Source organism: Pleurodeles waltl, chromosome 4_1, assembly GCF_031143425.1.
Source record: "Pleurodeles waltl isolate 20211129_DDA chromosome 4_1, aPleWal1.hap1.20221129, whole genome shotgun sequence".
Taxonomy (NCBI): Eukaryota; Metazoa; Chordata; class Amphibia; order Caudata; family Salamandridae; genus Pleurodeles; species Pleurodeles waltl.
In genome coordinates this window covers 184,454,122-184,471,824 of record NC_090442.1, presented here as the reverse complement: position 1 = coordinate 184,471,824, position 17,703 = coordinate 184,454,122, and the positions used below count along the sequence as shown (strand labels likewise).

The 17,703-nt window shown below is 45.8% G+C and overlaps 1 protein-coding gene across 1 annotated transcript in view; it reads left to right on the top strand.

The window, feature by feature from the left end:
* The first annotated feature begins 10,897 nt into the window (after positions 1–10,897).
* LOC138287530 (protein mono-ADP-ribosyltransferase PARP12-like) overlaps positions 10,898–17,703 on the top strand; it is a 267,415-nt gene continuing 260,609 nt past the window's right edge. Inside the window, exon 1 of the mRNA XM_069228004.1 lies at positions 10,898–12,438. Coding sequence (XP_069084105.1) covers positions 12,113–12,438 — 326 coding nt within the window. The 5' untranslated portion in view covers positions 10,898–12,112. The remainder of the gene's footprint in view (positions 12,439–17,703) is intronic.

Genomic DNA, 17,703 nt, shown 5'->3' with positions numbered 1-17,703 from the left:
TCAAAAGTTCCTGGAAGCGCGACCCACGGCAGCGGGCACGCAATGAGTCTTAAAGGGGCTGTCCCCGCCCCAAACACCAGGGACCAATGGGCGAGGGGGCTTGGCTCCTGCCCCTGCCTCGCAGAAGTCAAAAGTTCCTGGAAGCGTGAAGTTAGTTAAGTAATAATTAACAATTTATTATCAATTATTAATTATTTAAATTATTTTTAATTATGTAAAATATAGAATGCTGATTTGTTTTATGTGTATTTTAGTTGTAGGATGCTAGGTGTGTAGGGGTATAGGGTGGAAAGTTAAATAAGTAATAATTAGTTAACTATTAATTATTATTTGTAACTTAATAATTTAATTTAATTTTCAATGTGCAAATTGTTGACTACTTATTTATTTTCATTGTATTTTAGTTGTGGGATGCTAGGTATGTATTTGAGTTTAATATTTTTTCTATATTCATGGGGTTACCCATATATGTAATGTGTTTGAAGTGAAGTATTTCCCCTAATCTTGCTTAGACTGCAGTATGAATAGTAAAATTATCCTTTTCACAATTCAACACTTTTCCTACTGCTCCACTGTTTGGAGTGGGAATACTACATTTCACCATTCCGAAATCCAACGCTTTCCCTACTGTTGCAGAGACTGGCGTGGGAATAGTAAATTTTACCCCTTCAATGTCCAACACTTTCCCTACCGTTGCGCTAAATGGAGTGGGAATAGTAAATTTCACCCCTCCAAAATCCTACGCTTTCCCTACTGTTGCTCTAACTGGAGTGGGAATAGTAAATTTTACCCCTGTAAAGTCTAACAATTTCCTTACTGTTGCACTGTTTGGAGTGGGAATAGTAAATATCACCCCTCTGAAATCCAATGCTTTCCCTACTGTTGCAAAGACTGAAATCGGAATAGTAAATTTTACCCTCCCAAGTCTAACACTTTCCCTACTGTTGCCCTGACTGTAATGGGAATAGTAAATTTCACCTCTGAAATCCAAAGTGTTCCTGACTGTTGCACAGACTGGAGTGGGAATAGTACATTTTATCCCCTCAAAGTCCAACACTTTCGGTACTGTTGTGCTGTTTGGAATGGAAATAGTACACCTTTGAAATTTAGTGCTTTCTCAACTTTTTCCCTGTTTGGAGAGAGAATAATAAAATTCACTCCTCTAAATTCCAACGCTTTTCCTACTGTTGCACAGACTGGAGTGAGCATAGCAGATGCTACTGCTTCAAAGTTCATCACTTTCCCTACTTTTGCTCTGACTGCAGTGAGAATAGCAAATTTACCCCTCCGAAATCCAATGATTTCCCTTCTGTTGTCCTGCTCGGAGTGAAAATAGTAAATGTAACCCTCTCCAGAGTTCAACAATTTCCCTACTGTTATGCTGTATGGAGTGGGAATAGTAAATGCCACCCCTCCAAAGTCCAACACTATCCCTACTGTTGCACAGATTGGAATTTTACCCCTCCAAAATCCAACACTTTGCCTACTGTGTGCTGTTTGGAGTGGGAACAGTACATTTTACCCCTTTGAAATCTAACGCTATCACCACTGTTGCTTTGTTTGGAGTGGGAATAGTAAGATTAACCCCTACAAAGTCTAACGCTTTCCCTACTGTTTTGTAGGCTGGAGTAGGAATAGTACATTTCACCCCTCCAAAGCCCAACACTTTCCCTACTGTTGGTTAGACGGGAATAGGAATAGTAAATCTAACTCCTCCAAAGTTTAACACTCTCCCTATCATTGCGGTGACTGTAGTATGAATAGTAAATCTGCCCCCTCTGTAGTCCAACACTTTCCCTACTATTGTATTACAATTTAATTGTATTCCTATGAATATATATACATATATTTTCATATTAATAATTGTAAAATATTTAAACAAATACAAAGTAAAACAAATATTTGTATTAATTTTTTTACACTATAAATATATTTGAATAAATAACAACACATATTTATGTGTTTCTGTGTTTACATAAGTGTATATTTATAGTCAGAGCCACTGGAATTTTACCAATTGTGTAGCTGCTGCACTTTTTGCATAATTATAGATTTACCACATTTGCCACATAATCCATCATCTGCTGCATAATCTCCAGATTGTAACCAAAAGTTGTTTTTAAATCAAACGGTTCAAAAGTTAAGAAAAATGCAGTGACACGTGTTGCCCCTTGGTGAAAGACCGTTTGCAAAACTGGAATGGCCACCTTTTTGTTGCTCATTGCTATATTTGGCTGTTACTCTGATACTAATAAGGTGCAAACGATGTCCAGTGTTACAAAGTTTAATAATGATGAAATAATGAAGTAATACTGTTACAAGATATACTGCATTATGCCACATAATTTGCCTTTTCTTGCAGCATAATTTGCTCAACCCTGCTACATAATTTGGCGCTGTCCTGATGCATATTTCCAGTGGCCTTGTACTGTATATAGCAGTAAAGCTTATTGGAATATATTAATTGTACATTATATTAAATGTATATGTTAAACTACTTAACATTCACTACTCTGAACTCTATATTTAAAAAATCGATAGTTGTATGTATTTTGGGAAAATATTTTTTTCTGTTTGATTTTACTTACCTTTCTAAGTATAGGAGCACGATATTGTAGTACACAAGGATACTGTTTATCAGAGTATTGTGTCAGTAATCCCAAGGGGCGAGACAGAACTCTCCACAAGCCCACTGAACTTGAACTCTCAGTTTCAAAGTCAGCAGCTCTGACCCTTAGGCCACATCTCCGACCCTAGTATGTTTGCTTAGTGAAATAGTCACTACAAGTACAAATATGTTGCAATCTTGAGAAGCAAGGTATTGTTTTCAAAATCGCATTTATTGTACCTTATTTCTTTTCCCTTTTGGAATCTCCCTTCCTCCCCCGTGCCCTGGTACTGTCCTTAGAATGTTTATTGCTCTCACAAGAGGTTTGTCAGTTGAGAGCTGACGGTTGGTGACGTAGTAAAGAAATGAACTTGATCTTCAAATACCTGTGATACCTATCGGGATTCCTGATTCCACATCTGCGCCACTGAAAAATTGTCTTGCCTGGAGTTTGTCTCATCATTAGAGAATATATATGAAATTAATTTTGATAATACTGGACCGGGTAAATCTGGAACCGGAAACCCTGGAAGTGGGTGTAGAGCTTCTGGGAGCTAATCTTCTCCTGCAGAACGGGGAGAGCAGCAAACAGTCCCTTCCCCGGTGCCCCTCTCAGTCCATGGCAGAGTGGCTAGGCCCCAGTCGGCTCCACACTCCATAAACCGCCCCACTGCAATTTACTATGTGCTCCAAGGAAGTGATAAATTGCAGTGAAAATGATGTGGTAATTGGCCCCGAAACGTGAATATCTATGGTCCATAAAACCAGGGTTGCAGTTTATTCCCACATTACCCCCTGGTGGAGTGTGCCTCGTCCCAGTCCGAACGTTTGAAGGTATGTTCCTCTCATGACAGGCGTAGCACGTAAGTATTTATTTTATTTTGCTTTTATAAATTAACTCCTCCCCCATTGTCTCCTTCAGTTTTTGCTCCTGTCCCGGTGCAGGTAGGCCCTTACTTTCAATATATAAGACGTATGTACTTATAATTAGCCGATTATACTGTACGTGTGTGTTTTCTTTCAGTGCTTACATATAGCGCCTCGAGCCTCATTTTGGCTTTGTACATTGTAGCCTCGTCGCCAGAGCGCGTGGTTTCTCAGCTTGTTCCATCCTTGGACGCATTCCCTGCTCAAGTGCTGATGCTGCGATCTCGGTTTGGACCATTCAGGAGTCATGTTGTACGGCTTCTCGAGCCCCTGCCCGTGTCTACTAAAGATACACATGAGCGGGGGAAGGCTACGAAGTTATTAGGCAACCGGATCTCGCTAGATTGAATTGTGTTACCTAGTAACGCTATAAAACAAGAAGCAAACGCTGCATTAGCACATTGCAGTGCTTCCAGTGGAAAACATGGCAAAGCGGCTAGAAAAGCGAAAGAATCCTCAGCCCCTTGACCAAGGGGAGACAGGAATTATTGCACAATTCATCAAAGAGGCAGCTGATAACAGCCATTAAGAACAAGCATTTGTAATGCAATGGTGTTTGCTCGAGTTAGAACTCATAGCGTTGTAAATTACTGACTGGACCTTTATTGCCAGACAGACTGAAAATAACAAAAGGAAGAGAGCGAGGGTGAGCTGGCCCTGGAAAAGCCCCCCTCTGCCTTGGTTTATTTTTACAGAGGGAGCTGGTGGGGAGGAGGGACTGAAGAAGTACCCACACTGTTGAGGTGAAACAGGCAAATGCCAATACAAAGTCCCTTACAGAAGAGATAAACAGGACATAGCGTAATTACACAGTACTTTGTACTGCTCCCAAAGAGAAAAAAGGCAGGACAAAGAGGCAGGACTGACCACTAGCAAGCAAGGATTTTTGAAGGACACTGCAACTAACAAATCAAAACGCTGGAACTCACTCTATTGTATACTTTAGTATCGAGCAGGCAGAACGCTAACGTTCGACCTAAAAAGGAGCTCCCTGCAAAACAAATAAGATTGGAGGAGGATGCATAGTGGCCAGAGGACTCTAAAGGCAGATATATTCAATCTGATCAGCTTAAGAAGGTCTTAGCACATATTAGAGACATACTGGGTTTTTCCTCTCCAGTTTTTGATGAAGATGAATAAATAAGGACAGTTTGCCTTTTCTTGATGTTGTTCAGAATATGTTTGAGAAGGAGTGGAAGGTAATGGATAAGACTGCTATTCCGTGCTTCATTAACAAGCGCTATGTGTTGGAAGGATTTGAAGGCCAGTTCCCTCAGTCTCTGAAAGTGAATACTATTTTAGCATCCATGTCCTCTTCACCGTCGGGGCATGCTGTACTATCAGATCCTATGGATAAATGAGTGAAAACCGCCTTGAGAAGGGCATATGCTGCTTTGAACTATGGGATTACAACAAATTCATATGCAGCATATGCTATGCAGACACTTCTTAAATATTTGTATACCTTATTTGATTGTCTCCAGGCAGAGGAGGATCCTACCACTCTTTTAGCCAATACGGAAATGTTATCTCAGTTTCTGTTTCAAAAGTCTTTGGGCCACTTCAGGACTTAGGCCTCAATGGTTGAAATCATGGAAACTGGAAGCAGGTCAGAGGTCTGTGATCTATAAACTGCTTTGTCTGGGTCCAAAATTGTTTGCTCCTGAACTAGAAGATATGCTGGAAAAAGTGGCAGAAGTGAAACAAATCTTGGCCTTTCACACAGGTTCAGGTGGAAAAACTGTTTGGGTACAGGAAGAGGTGTCCCTTTCGATGGCAGGCCTGTGGTCGGGGGGGCCTCCTTCTATAGAAAATCCCGATCCGCATCCTTCTGCACTCCTGACGTCCAGCAACAAAAGTGACTATATGATAGTGGGAGGCCGGATCAAGCTGTTTCTGTCACAGTGGAAGAGAGGAGTGACTCATGGGTCCTTTCGATAGTGGAACATGGCTATCAGATTCAGTTCAAATGGTAAGCACCCAACCCTTGCTTCAAAGTTACTCCTTCTCCAAAGGATCCTTTAAAGCTGCAAACTATTATGTCAGGAATCCAAACACTCTTGCAGAAACAAGCGATAACCCCTGTTCCGATGGTCAGACAAGTTTGGAGTTTTACTCAAACCTGTTTTCAGTACCAAAACCATCTGGTTCCTTTTGGCCAATCCTCAATCTCAAAAACTTAAACACGTTTGTTCTCTTAGAACATTTCAGGATTATTTCTCTCCAGTCCAAAATTCACTTGATCATAAAAGGGGATTGGTTGGCAACATTACACCTGCAGGATGCCTACTTTCATGTGCCTGAACATGTGGAGACCCAGACCTTCTTGAGGTTTGCAGTAGACAACCTCTACTTTGAGATCCAGGTCCTGCCATTCAGTCTAGCAACATTTCCTTGACTCTTCACAAAGGCATTAGCTTGAATTATTGCTTTCTTTCATTTTGTTCTGTATCCTTATCTAGATGATTGGTTGTTGACTGTCCCATTTTTTGATAAAGCATGCCAAGACTGGAAGTTGAGTTTTCAATACTTGAAAGATTTCAGACTTCTGGTGAACCTTCCAAAGTCACATCTCACTCCTTCACAGAGAAGACATTTATCGGGGCTCGACTGGATACTCAAGTAAGAGCAGCGTTTCTTCCTGTCGATAGAATGAACTCTCTCACGTCAGGTGTGAAGGACTTGTTAACATGTTCACTGAGTTCTACAAGACGCTGCTTAACAGTGCAAGGACTAATGGCAGCGGCAACAGATGCAGTCCCATGGCCACTGTTTCATTTGAAGCCAGCTGTGAACCACAGTCTCAAGCATTAGGATCACTGCTCACAGAACTACAACCTACTGATTCCTCTTGCGAATTAGATTTCACAAGATCTGTCCTGCTGTCTGTTTCAGGACCATCTGTGGGAGCAAGTCCCATTTCCAGCTGCCTCCCCCAGTGGTCTTTACTACAGATGCCAGAATGTGGTGTTGGGCAGCAGTATGGAACCAACAAGAGATGGGGGCCCCTTAGACACTGTGGGAAAGTTACCAGTCCTCAAAATGCAGAAAACCCACGGCTATCAGAAAGGCCTTGGTCATCTTTCAGGACTTCTTTAAGGGGCAGAATGTAGTGGTTCAGACAGATAATCAAGTGACAAGTGCATATTTGAGCAGGCAGGGAGGTACCAGGGGCCTCCCCCAGAATCAGATTGCATCCCTGATTTGTTCTTTGGCAGAGGAGCATGTTCTGGATCTGAAAGCAGTATATATTCAGGGAGAGATGCATTTCTGGGCAGACAGCCTAAGCAGATATTTGCCATCCTCAGTGACATACCACTTAGCTCTTCCTTGGTTCAGCCTTGCCTGTCAGAGTTCGGGAGGCCTTGGCTGGAGGTTTTTGTTTCTCCAGAAAATGCACAATCTATTTTGCATGGATATTCTATCTTCCCTTCCATGGGCAGTAAATACTGTGTTAGCCTGTGGCCTCCGTGGTTGCTGTATGCCTTTCCTCAAATTACATTCTTGCCACGGGTCCTCCAGAAGGTTAGGATGGAGAAGGCTCAGAAGATCCTGATTGCTCCTTACTGGCCCAGATGTCATTGGTTACCTCTTCTAGTTTTTTTCCATCTCCCTCGCAACCGTTCTCCTCTTCAATGGATGGAAACAAGGTTATATCTGATGGCTTGGCTATTGAATGGGGAGGGTTGGGGCATTTAGGCTGCTCTTACCAGGTAGCTCTGGAGATTCAATCATCTTGTAAACAGTCTACTCTGAAATCATATAAAAAACACTGAGGTTCTATTTCTAAATGGTGTTTCGCTAGATCTGAGAATCCTGCTATCAATGATTCTTTTAAGATTCTTGATTTTTTACAACATGAGTTTGTGAAAGGATTGACTCATAGCACTCTTCCTACTCAATGGGCTGCAATAAAAGCTTTTTGTTATGATTTCTCTACTGTTTTGCCTCTAGTTTTATGGTTACTTAAGAGAAACCCTTTGTCAAAAAGGAGATTCCTTCTTGGGGTTTGTCTATTGTCCTGCATGGGTTGCAGCCTGTTCCTTTTGAGCCACTGGAGGAAGTAGAATTGGTCTGTTTGTCAGCTACAGCAGTGTTTTAGTGGCCATTACTTGAACTAGACATCTGGGGGAGTAGGGGGTTTTATGGCTGTTTTTCCCTATCAGAACTTTCTCCAAGATTGAGTAGTACTTAGATTGGATCCTATGTTGATTCCAAAGGTATCTTCTTACTTTCATTATGTGCAGGAGGTCATTTTGCCTGTTTTTCCAGATTCCTCTTCTACTTCTGTCCTTTCTACTTTAGATGTCAGGAGTGCCGTTCTGATTTATTTGCAGCGCACAAAGTCTTTTCCGTTGTCACATGCCTTGTGTGTTTCACATGGCTCTGTGGCAGAGAGAAAGAAGGTTTCTACTAAAACCTGAGTGTATGAGTCCGTCAGGCCATTGCTCACGCTTGTTCTGCAGTTGGGGAGCCTCTTACAACTGATGTCCAGGGTTGATCAACTAAGGCAGTTTCCACTTCCTGGGCAGAAGCAGGGGGAGTTTCCCTCTTGAGGATTTGCCGGGCAGCCGCTTGGTCTTGACTCCATACTTTCCTTAATCCTTATCGCCTCTCTGTTTGTGATTATCAGGATAGACATTCTGGTTCAACAGTTTTGACTACTACAATGAAATAATTGTTTCTCTCTTTTCTAATCAACATGTAATACATTTATACTATTTGGTACAACCTTGTTTTTTCTCTAAGCTTGGAAACAGATGTTAGGACTGGGATGAGGAGGACCCCATGAGGGGGTATGATCCTGTTACTTACCTGTAATCTTTAGGGGTCCTCCTCGTCCCATTTCTCTTCCCTCCATTGGTTGTCCACAGCTTGGTAACAAATCACAAGGAGGGTGGGAGGAGTTACATATAAAATAAAACAATACCAATAAAAAAATATATATATACTTAAATGCTACTCCTGTCATTCATGAGAAGGACATGCCGTCAGATGTTAGGACTGGGACGAGAAGGACCTCTAATCGGGGTAATGAAGATTGCCTGCAAGTAACAGGATCATTATTTATAGCGAGACTCTAGCTGACCCAACTCAACCAGTTTCACCCAGCTTTCTCTGTCACATTACAGGCAGTATCCTTGTTGACAGAGGTCACATGACCTATCCAGGCTCCTCTGATAGGGTCCTGCTGAAACTCACAATCCTACATACCAATGGAAAGGTCAGAGGCATCTGCAAGTGAAACCCATAATCCCACCCAAAATATACCCCATGGGTAATGCCCTTCACATTTTAATTAAATTCATAGTTTTCAAACTTGTAGTAGCTTAATTTCTATAAGCGAACATAACTCATGTTTCGAAAATGAGAGACCATCCTTAAAATATGTTCACAACAATAGAAAATCAGGACACTAGCAGGTTGCAGGTTTCAGTAGCTGGGGGTGGTGTTTTTAGACGATGGAGATGCGGGTCAGATGTATCGTTCCCATTTGCAATCCAGGAATGTGCTATATGCAACCCAACCGGTTAAGAAATGGGATTCCAGTTTGTGCATCACACATTCTCCATTTGCACGAGATCACGAACGCAAGGATGAAGGCCCGAAAGGCACAGCAGCTGTCCATGCGTTTGCTTTCTAATAAGGAAATCATATTTCAAAAGCAGCCATTGGCCCCTATAGGAACCGCTACTACTTTTAAAATAAAATGATCCAATTATGAAACACAGTGGGGGGAACCTTCCTCTCTGGGAATGAGCTCCCTCCTCCCTTGAGGTGCTGGTAGTCAATGGTTAGTGACCGCAACGGATTTATGCCATTGCAAATCGCAATAAGGAGGGGGCCACTTTCAGCCCCCCTCCTCATTACAATTCAGAATTGATCACAATACCTGTTTTGAGAGTTGGAAACGGTTTTTCTGACTTCTACAATACGTTTCGCACATCCCAACATGAGAACCGCAGGGTGTCAGACGGTGTAGGGCTGGACCCAGGTCACACCTCACTCTACATCAGGGGTGCTGTAAGCCCTACAGTTTAGGAGCTTGAGTGAGGGGCAGTCACTGGGCAGCTCTGTGCAGCACGACACATTTAAGTTGATATTTGTGGCTCCTATAGCGGCGAAGGGAGGGATGGAGAGAGAGCTGAAGAGAAGGGCGGAAAGAGCGTGGATGGGCGGGAGGATGCAGAGGGATGGACGGGGCGGAGCTAAGGATGGGTGGTCCACGGATGGAGAAAGGATGGATGGATGCAAATCAAAGATAGGGCAATAGATGAAAGGCAATATGGATGGATGCGTAGGAAATTGAACAGAGAGAAGTGAGTATGATGGGTGAAAAACAACGGAGGGCGATGGAACAAGAGAAGGAACAAGACTAAGAAGGAGTGAGAGAATGGTACATAGACACACATAAAAAAGGAAGAATACGTGCATGGAAAAGAAATAGATATTTGTTAATGGATAGGTGAGTAGTTGAATAGATCGAAAAAAGTATAGAAAGGATGGAAAAGGAAGCAAATCAAGATGTAAAAATTCACAGAGGGATGGAGAGAAGGAAGGGCAAGAAAGTGACGGAAGGATGGAGAGAACGAAGGGCAAGTGACTGACAGAACGAAGGACAAGTGACTGACAGAACGAAGTACAAGCAGCTGAGAGAAGGGTGGAGGGAAGGAAGGACAATAGACTGACAGACGGAATGACAAGAGACCGACAGGAGGACGGAGAGAAGGAACGGCCTTTTAAGAATTCCAGAATTACCAGTGCTTTAAATGGGCCGGTACTGTCCGGTACAGAGGGCACTTTTTATTTTGAGAGGGAGAGTGCCTGGACTTCTCAAGATAAAGGTAATACTTTTAAATGGAGAGTACCGGCACTTCTCAGAAACAAGTGAGTACTCTGGTACCTGCACTTCTATTTTTCCATTTCAAGCGCCGAGAATTACCTCGGGAAGTGATGGCGGGAATGACTGCCGGAGTCGCTTGCCTCACCCCTTGGCTCAGATCTATTAGGTGGTTATTTTATTTTCCCGGCTAATTATTCCTTTGCTCTAAACGAGACGGGCAATGCTATCAAAAGCATTTTAGTTTGACCATGAAAAAACAAGGACCTGTTCTCGATTTTATCAGTAACTGAAAAAAACACTACACGCAGATTCATAAATGGACGAAATGCAAGTTTTTCTTCATAAATAGGGCGACACCAAAATACCTTCTTTTAAATGCCGAATATGTGAAACTCGTTTTACAGTTTCACAATAGAGAATAAGATACCACAATGTTGTGCTTCTATCGCCCCTGTCGGTCTTCACCGCCTGCTCCCTCCGCTGCCCCCTCCCCTCACCCCCACCGGTTCGGTTTCGTTTCTTCAGTTTGCTGTAAGGAGACCAGGAAGTGCCAGGACAACCATACGACGTGAGGAGAAACAACCGAGATAAACAGACGCCAGTGAGACGCAGCCAGAGGCCCATGTGACCTGCAGATAGAGGGGGGAGGGGGGGGGGGGGGGCACACAACATCAGCTGCTGAGTGACAGACCTGCACCTGGCCAACCAAAGGCAGTGCTTGTCACGCACCGGGACGCCCAAGTTCGCTCACAGGAATCTCCAGGAGTGACTGTCACGCACTCGGCAACCCAGGCGACACTCCGTGCGCAAACTCCAGGAGTGACCTACCCCAACCCGTCACCCCAGGTGCCTCTCAGTGCACAAACTCTCGGAGTGAATGACACGCAACCCAGGCTTTGCTCATTGCACCGTCACCATCTCTATCTCCAGGAGTGACTGACACGCACCCGGCAGCACTGAGTACATTAACTCTTGGAGTGACTGACACGCACCAGGCGGCACTCAGTGCATCAACTTTAGGAAGGACTGACACGCACCAGGCGGCACTCAGTGTATCAACTCTGGGAGTGACGACACGCACCCGGCGGCACTCATTTCATCCACCCTGGGAGTGACTGACACGCACCCGGCGGCAGTCAGTGCATCAACTCTAGGAGGGACTGAGACGCACCCGGCGGCACTCAGTGCATCAACTCTAGGACTTACTGGCACGCACCCGGCGGCACTCAGTGCACCAGCTCTAGGACTTACTGGCACGCACCCGACGGTACTCACTGCACCACTATATGCGTGACTGACAGGCACCGGGCGGCAACCCAGGCTGTACTCAGTGACTTAACTCTAGGAGTGACTGAGACACACCCGGCGGCACTCAGCGCTTCCGTTCTAGGAGGGGCTGGCACGCACCCGGCGGCACGTAGTGTATCAACTCTCGGAGTGACTAATATTCCCTAATGGTCTAAGATGAACTCACTGCACCAGATCCGAGAGTGAATGGCGCCAGAAACTCAAGATATATTTCTACAAAAGCAGGAGTGACCCTCTCTACTACTCAGGTACACGAAGAGCTCTGAAATGCCAGGCTGCATGCACTGAGGGCCTCGGAAGCGACCTGTCAGACATACTGCTCGAACTGACAGCCTTAGACTCCACAACCCCAGACGTGCGCATCAGCTCAGCAGCTTGAGCACAGAAGGCGCTATATAAATTGTATTAAGTCACCCATCCCCATCATGTGGGAGAATATCAGAGAGTCAGAGTTGTCTCAGCAACCCTTCATGTCGGACCCGGCGGTCTCCGCCTTCCTGACCCAGCTTCTGTGCGCACACGGGGGACGCCTGGCCGTGTCGGAGATCCAGAAGTCCCTCAGCCTCCCGCCCGCGCACACCTTACGCATCCTGCGGGAGGAGGCCGCGCGCTTCCTTCTGCTGGAACAGGAGGGGCTCGTGCTGGCACTGTCCGCCATTCGCCTCTGCTCGAGGGAACGGTGCCAGGCCCAGGACTGCGAGCGCCTCCACCTCTGCCGCTTCTTCACCCTGGGCCGGTGCACCCGCAAGAGGTACGTGCCACTGAGATAAAGTGACGAAATGCTAAGGAGGGGGGTAGGGGGGAGGGGTACCAGTCGAGGACCGGGGACACCTTAATGATTTTTGGGGCTCTGGTATTTTTTTCGGGGGCTCCTCTTCGAACAGATTTGAATTTATGATCAGGTTTCAGCTCTTTCATGCTCCCTTTGGCCATTGGCAGATAACAGGCATTCTAGTCCACATCCTAAATGTGTTTCCGTCTAATATTGAGGGATAGTGACGTGTGTTTTCAATGTTTAACACAGCAGCGGCTCATTAATATTACTACAAATAACCTCTGTGACAACCTCCCGTTTCGCATGTGTGAGGTCCTGTTTCGGTCTGAAAGAAACTTTTTTTGTGGATGGTGCATGAAAGCTAAAGAACATTTCTCTGCACATGTCTAATAGACGCATCATGCACATTAAACCTAAATTAAAGGAAAAAGGTGTTTAAAGTAATCTGCTCAAGAATCATTCTAGGTCATCAGGGCAAGACTCTCTGCAGAACAGAGCTGGCTTTATCAGGGGCCCACTGAAAGGCTTGGGCCCTGGGTCAGGGGCCACTTTGCCCAGGCCTTAAAACGGCTCTGTCGGGGGCTCTGGAACAGGCTCAGAATTTCACGGCCTGTGTTGCCGAGCGTGACTGAATGTTAAAAAGTGATGGCAGTCTTTGATGGAGAGGCTTTTAATACATACGCTCTGCCAGCTTGGGAGCCAGCATTCCTCCAAACGTCTTGTAGAATTCGGCTGGTTCGCCCTCTCTCCCAGTAGGGGGAGGGGCATCTTCCCCCCCACCCGCTCAAGTCCAGGGTCAGGGGGCTGTGGTCTGGTAATTCTCAACCAAGATAGTCTGACAAGGATACTGAGGGATGCATCCAGGCGCGCATACATGTCGTGTACTGGGGAGTAGTGGGAGTAAAGTTTAACCCTTGGGTTGTGAAGTTGCCAAACGTCTGTCAGGGACTGTTAGACCCAGTTTCCGGGGCACCAGGGCACCCAGGGTTTGCTACACTTCAATCGGAGTGTTCCCTGCTGGTGTCTTGGGGCCTCAGTACTAGTGGACCCACAACTGGATAACCAAGTACTCCTCTCCAGCACTTGACTCTCTCAGGGTACCGAGACAGAGCAGTCCAAGGCTCACTCAAGGAGGTGAGGTGGGTTTAGACATTCAGAATACAGGGTACACTGTACTATCAGCTAATAAGATCAATGTCCAGTCAGTGCTTTACTTTTTAAAAATAAAAGTACTTTAATACACATACAACTAGGATAAACAGTTATAACCAGAAATTTCTACAACCCTCTGGGCCAGAGTTCTGACCTCAAACAGTATTATAGCACCTAGACACTAAGCACTATAAAAACACAGCATGTAGGCACACAATTAGAATTGCATATTACAGACCATTCTGCACAGGGCTGCTCTCATTCATTAGAGCAATGATACCAATACTTGTATTGCAATGGTGCAGTTTAAGCATATGATGCGAAGTAAAACGCTCCTGATCAGCCCCAGAACCCACCACCCAAAGAACAGAAGTGCTCTCCTGTCCTCAACAAGGACAATGCTCCGGTGGCGTCAGGGATCTGATTACAAGTGCCTGATATCTTGGCACAGTTTACTGGAGTCACAGTAGTCCAATAGCCACTGGCCAGCTGTTGGATGGTAATGTTTGGCCAGAGTGCCAGTACATATTGGTACCCCCAAGTGTCACAGTGAAAAAAGTAAGGGGCCTGTACCACAGGACACTGTTCCCCAGCTGCAGATGGTAACTGGAAGTATCACACAAGCTCTCACAGCACAGGGAAGGGTTCTGGGCAAAGTGATTTCACCTTCAAGAAGTGAAATCAAGCTTCCCTGTCTCCCTCTGTCTCTGTTGATGTGCTGCAAGCTTCCTTATCTTGAGCAGCTGTTTGCAATTTCCTTGTCTTCCAAGCAGCTGCTTGACAGACCTCACAACACAGCTGGTCCTCTGCATACAGGTTACTGATTGATGCCTTTACTCCTTCATAGCAGAACCCATCCATCAGAGAGAAAACTCTCAAGTTCAGATGTGGTGAGCAAGCTTCCTGGCTTCTGTAGATGTTTGTTACAACCGAAGACCAGCCTTGAACAACCACTAACCACCCAGCCCTGACTTTTAGCACCTCTGATTGATAGACTGATCCAATCAGAACTCTGCTACTTTTGAAGCCTGGGTGCCTCTCCAGTCATGAGGCACATGTGTGTCATGTTCGTTGCATGTGCAAGGTATGCAAGAATGAGTTACTGTCCTTCAGGACAGGCGCTTGCTACCAGCCAGGGCTATTCCCCAGAGAGGAATTTTAATCAACTCCAGACCAGGAGGCACTGACCATCACTGAATACAAAGGGGAGAGGGTGCCTCCTAGCAGTTTGTGCAGCTAAACACAGATAAGAGCAAGTGTCTACTCCCAGCCCACCAGGCTTCTCCAAGGAATAGGGAGGGGCATAGGGAGCAGGAATGTCAAGCAGATCAGCTCAGTTCACATTAAACACAATGGCTCACCTCACCATTCTCCCCTAGGGAACCTACTGGCTCTCAAACACACATCCCAGGTAGACAAAGGCAATAGGACCACAGGCAATGAAGACTGCACAGACTTGATCAGGAGGATGGCTAGTAGCCCCCTACCAAGGGTATAAGGATACAGGTATCCCTGACTATAGATTTATTGCTCCCACCACTTTCAGTCTACCAACGCCTTGGTAGAGAGAGCTGTAGCAACTCTCTGTGAAATAGGGGTGCACTATGCATGCCCCCTCGACCTCAGAGCTAAGCTCTAGGGTCTCAGTCCATGTATGCCCCCCTCCGCCTCAGGGCTAAGCTCTAGGGTCTCAGTCCATGTATGCCCCCCTCCACCTCAGGGCTAAGCTCTAGGGTCTCAGTCCATGTATGCCCCCCTCCTCCTCAGGGCTAAGCTCTAGAGTCTCAGTCCATGTAAACAGGGAGATCCTCAGTGGATGTTCATGTTCACTGAGGTAGGGATCTAGAACCATATAGTAACTTTTAAGTGACTTGCCTGTAGATCACCATCAGGCAGGGGAAGCACGCTCTCCAGAGACATGCAGAAGACTTACTGTCCCAACAGCGACCACTGTTGAAAACATGTTGCCAAGCTCTGTGCGTTAGTGACTGTGGGACTATAAGAAAGGGGAGGGTGGGGTCTAACACACAATTGAACCACCCCCCCCAGTAATCAAGGTAAGTGGTTCCTCTCCAAGTGGACAAGTGGGAGACAGGCAATAAAAACACTGGGAGTGGTCTGAGTTCAGGTTATAAACTCTACCTAGGAGTAGGGAGGGGCATCCAGTTTAATTTCCATGAGCACAAACCTCCATTCCAGATTGACATCTTGGGATACCACAGCAAGGGTAACACCTGCCTGCAAACAAATCAATGTACCTCGGGCATATGTATCTGGAGTCTAGCTCCTTCAAGTCAAGTAATGTGGGCCTCTTGGAACAAAGCCATCTGGACCACCTCCCTAAAGTTAAGATAAATGTGGATTTTGTAGCATCCTGGATGTTCCAAAAGATAATATGGTAGAACTGCTGGCCAGTCATTCTGTGAAGTGCTCACCCATCATGTGTTCCCATTGAAGGTGAGAGTGCGTATGTCTAGCAGTGCCCGAAGGGGACTCTAAGGGGGAAGGTAGGAACTGGGGAGGGGTGCAAGCTCCATAGGAGAGCAAACGAAAAACTGCAAACAGCAAATGGTCAACAATGAAAATACTAATGGTAGGGGGCATAAGGCTGGCTGTCCAAACCACACAAACATCAGTCCTTGGATGGACAAGGGCTGGCGAGGTAGTGCCTGAGGCACGAGAGTTGGCAGTGCTCAGTGAGAAAAGGATGTTGGACATGGCGACCCATATGTAGTTGACATGACTAAGAGGATGTTCTACCACTCCTGACGTGGCAGAAAAGGTCTTGGGAGCCTTGGGGACACCCTAGGCTCACACCGAGTTAGGAACACCTTGAAGTCCATAAAGTATCACCGTTTGTCCGGTCAAGGAATGACCAACCCAATGATGTGCTTGCTACAGGAGATCATATGCTGTCTGGGGTGGAGGCAAGTCATGGTCGCATAAAGGGGTCGAGGCGGAGTCCTAGGCAGCCGAGTCCTCCCATACAGAGTTAGAGGTGTCTCTGGGATATTCACAGAATGCGGCAGCTGCATCGAGAGCTGACCGGCGACCACTTCAAACTTGTCTCAGGGTTGGGCCCACCTCCACCAAAAGAGACTCACTCAAACTCCTCCAGGAGTGGCAGCCACGGGGACTGGGGTTCCCCTCTCATGTCTCCCTGGGGGCGGCTGCATGCGTAGGAGAGGTCACAGCATTCACGCAGACCCAGGATCAGAACGGTGGGTAAAAAACGATCCTCGTTATTCAAGATGATCTTCAACATAGGTGGGAAGTGGAAGGCATACTTAGTCCCCATTGCTGGCAGTTTCTGCTTAACGTCTGGGAAAGAAGCTTGCTGTCTTTGAACTGCCAGAGTGTAGTATGGGGAGCAGTTCAGGAGATGGTCTGATTGTCTTGTGTTTTTGAGGATGACGTCCCGGTCCTTGAAGTGAACAACTTTTGCCACTGTAGGGCATGGAGGCACTCCCACCTGGGTCATCGGGCTAGTGTGCGATGGGCCGTCTCAATAGAGAAGAATGATGTGTGGTCCTGGGCAGCCAACAGATCTTTGAACCAGTATTCCACCACGCTGGAGCCCTCACTGCCCTCCAGGAGGCCCACAACTCTATTATTAACTCTTCAGCATTATCTGCGTGGTCTTCAAAGAAGTAGACATGTTCCATGAGGTCCCTAATCAGGATCGTAGGCAAGCCATTCAGAAGCCTTGATGAGTGATATATCTGCATAGTAGGTATCACCACACCTACAGCTGCTGAAAAGGCGTACTACAAATAAAGAGGAGGACAATCCATCTATAGCCCCACGTAAGCCACCAAGTAAGACTATGGAGCAGCCGTATCATACTAAGAAACTGCAATCACTCCATCAAATGTGTTTTTTTCATAAATAACTTACTTTAAACATGTCTTCTAGTGTTCCGTTCTTCTCACACCATTTGGTCTAGGATCCTCCCAGACACTCCTCTTACCTAGCCATTCTCTCTCTCACATTCACATTCTCCAACATGCCCTCTCACACCCCCATTCTCACTGAAATGCTCCCCCCACAACCAGAATCGGGGCAAACTATTTTAAGGAAAATCTTCAT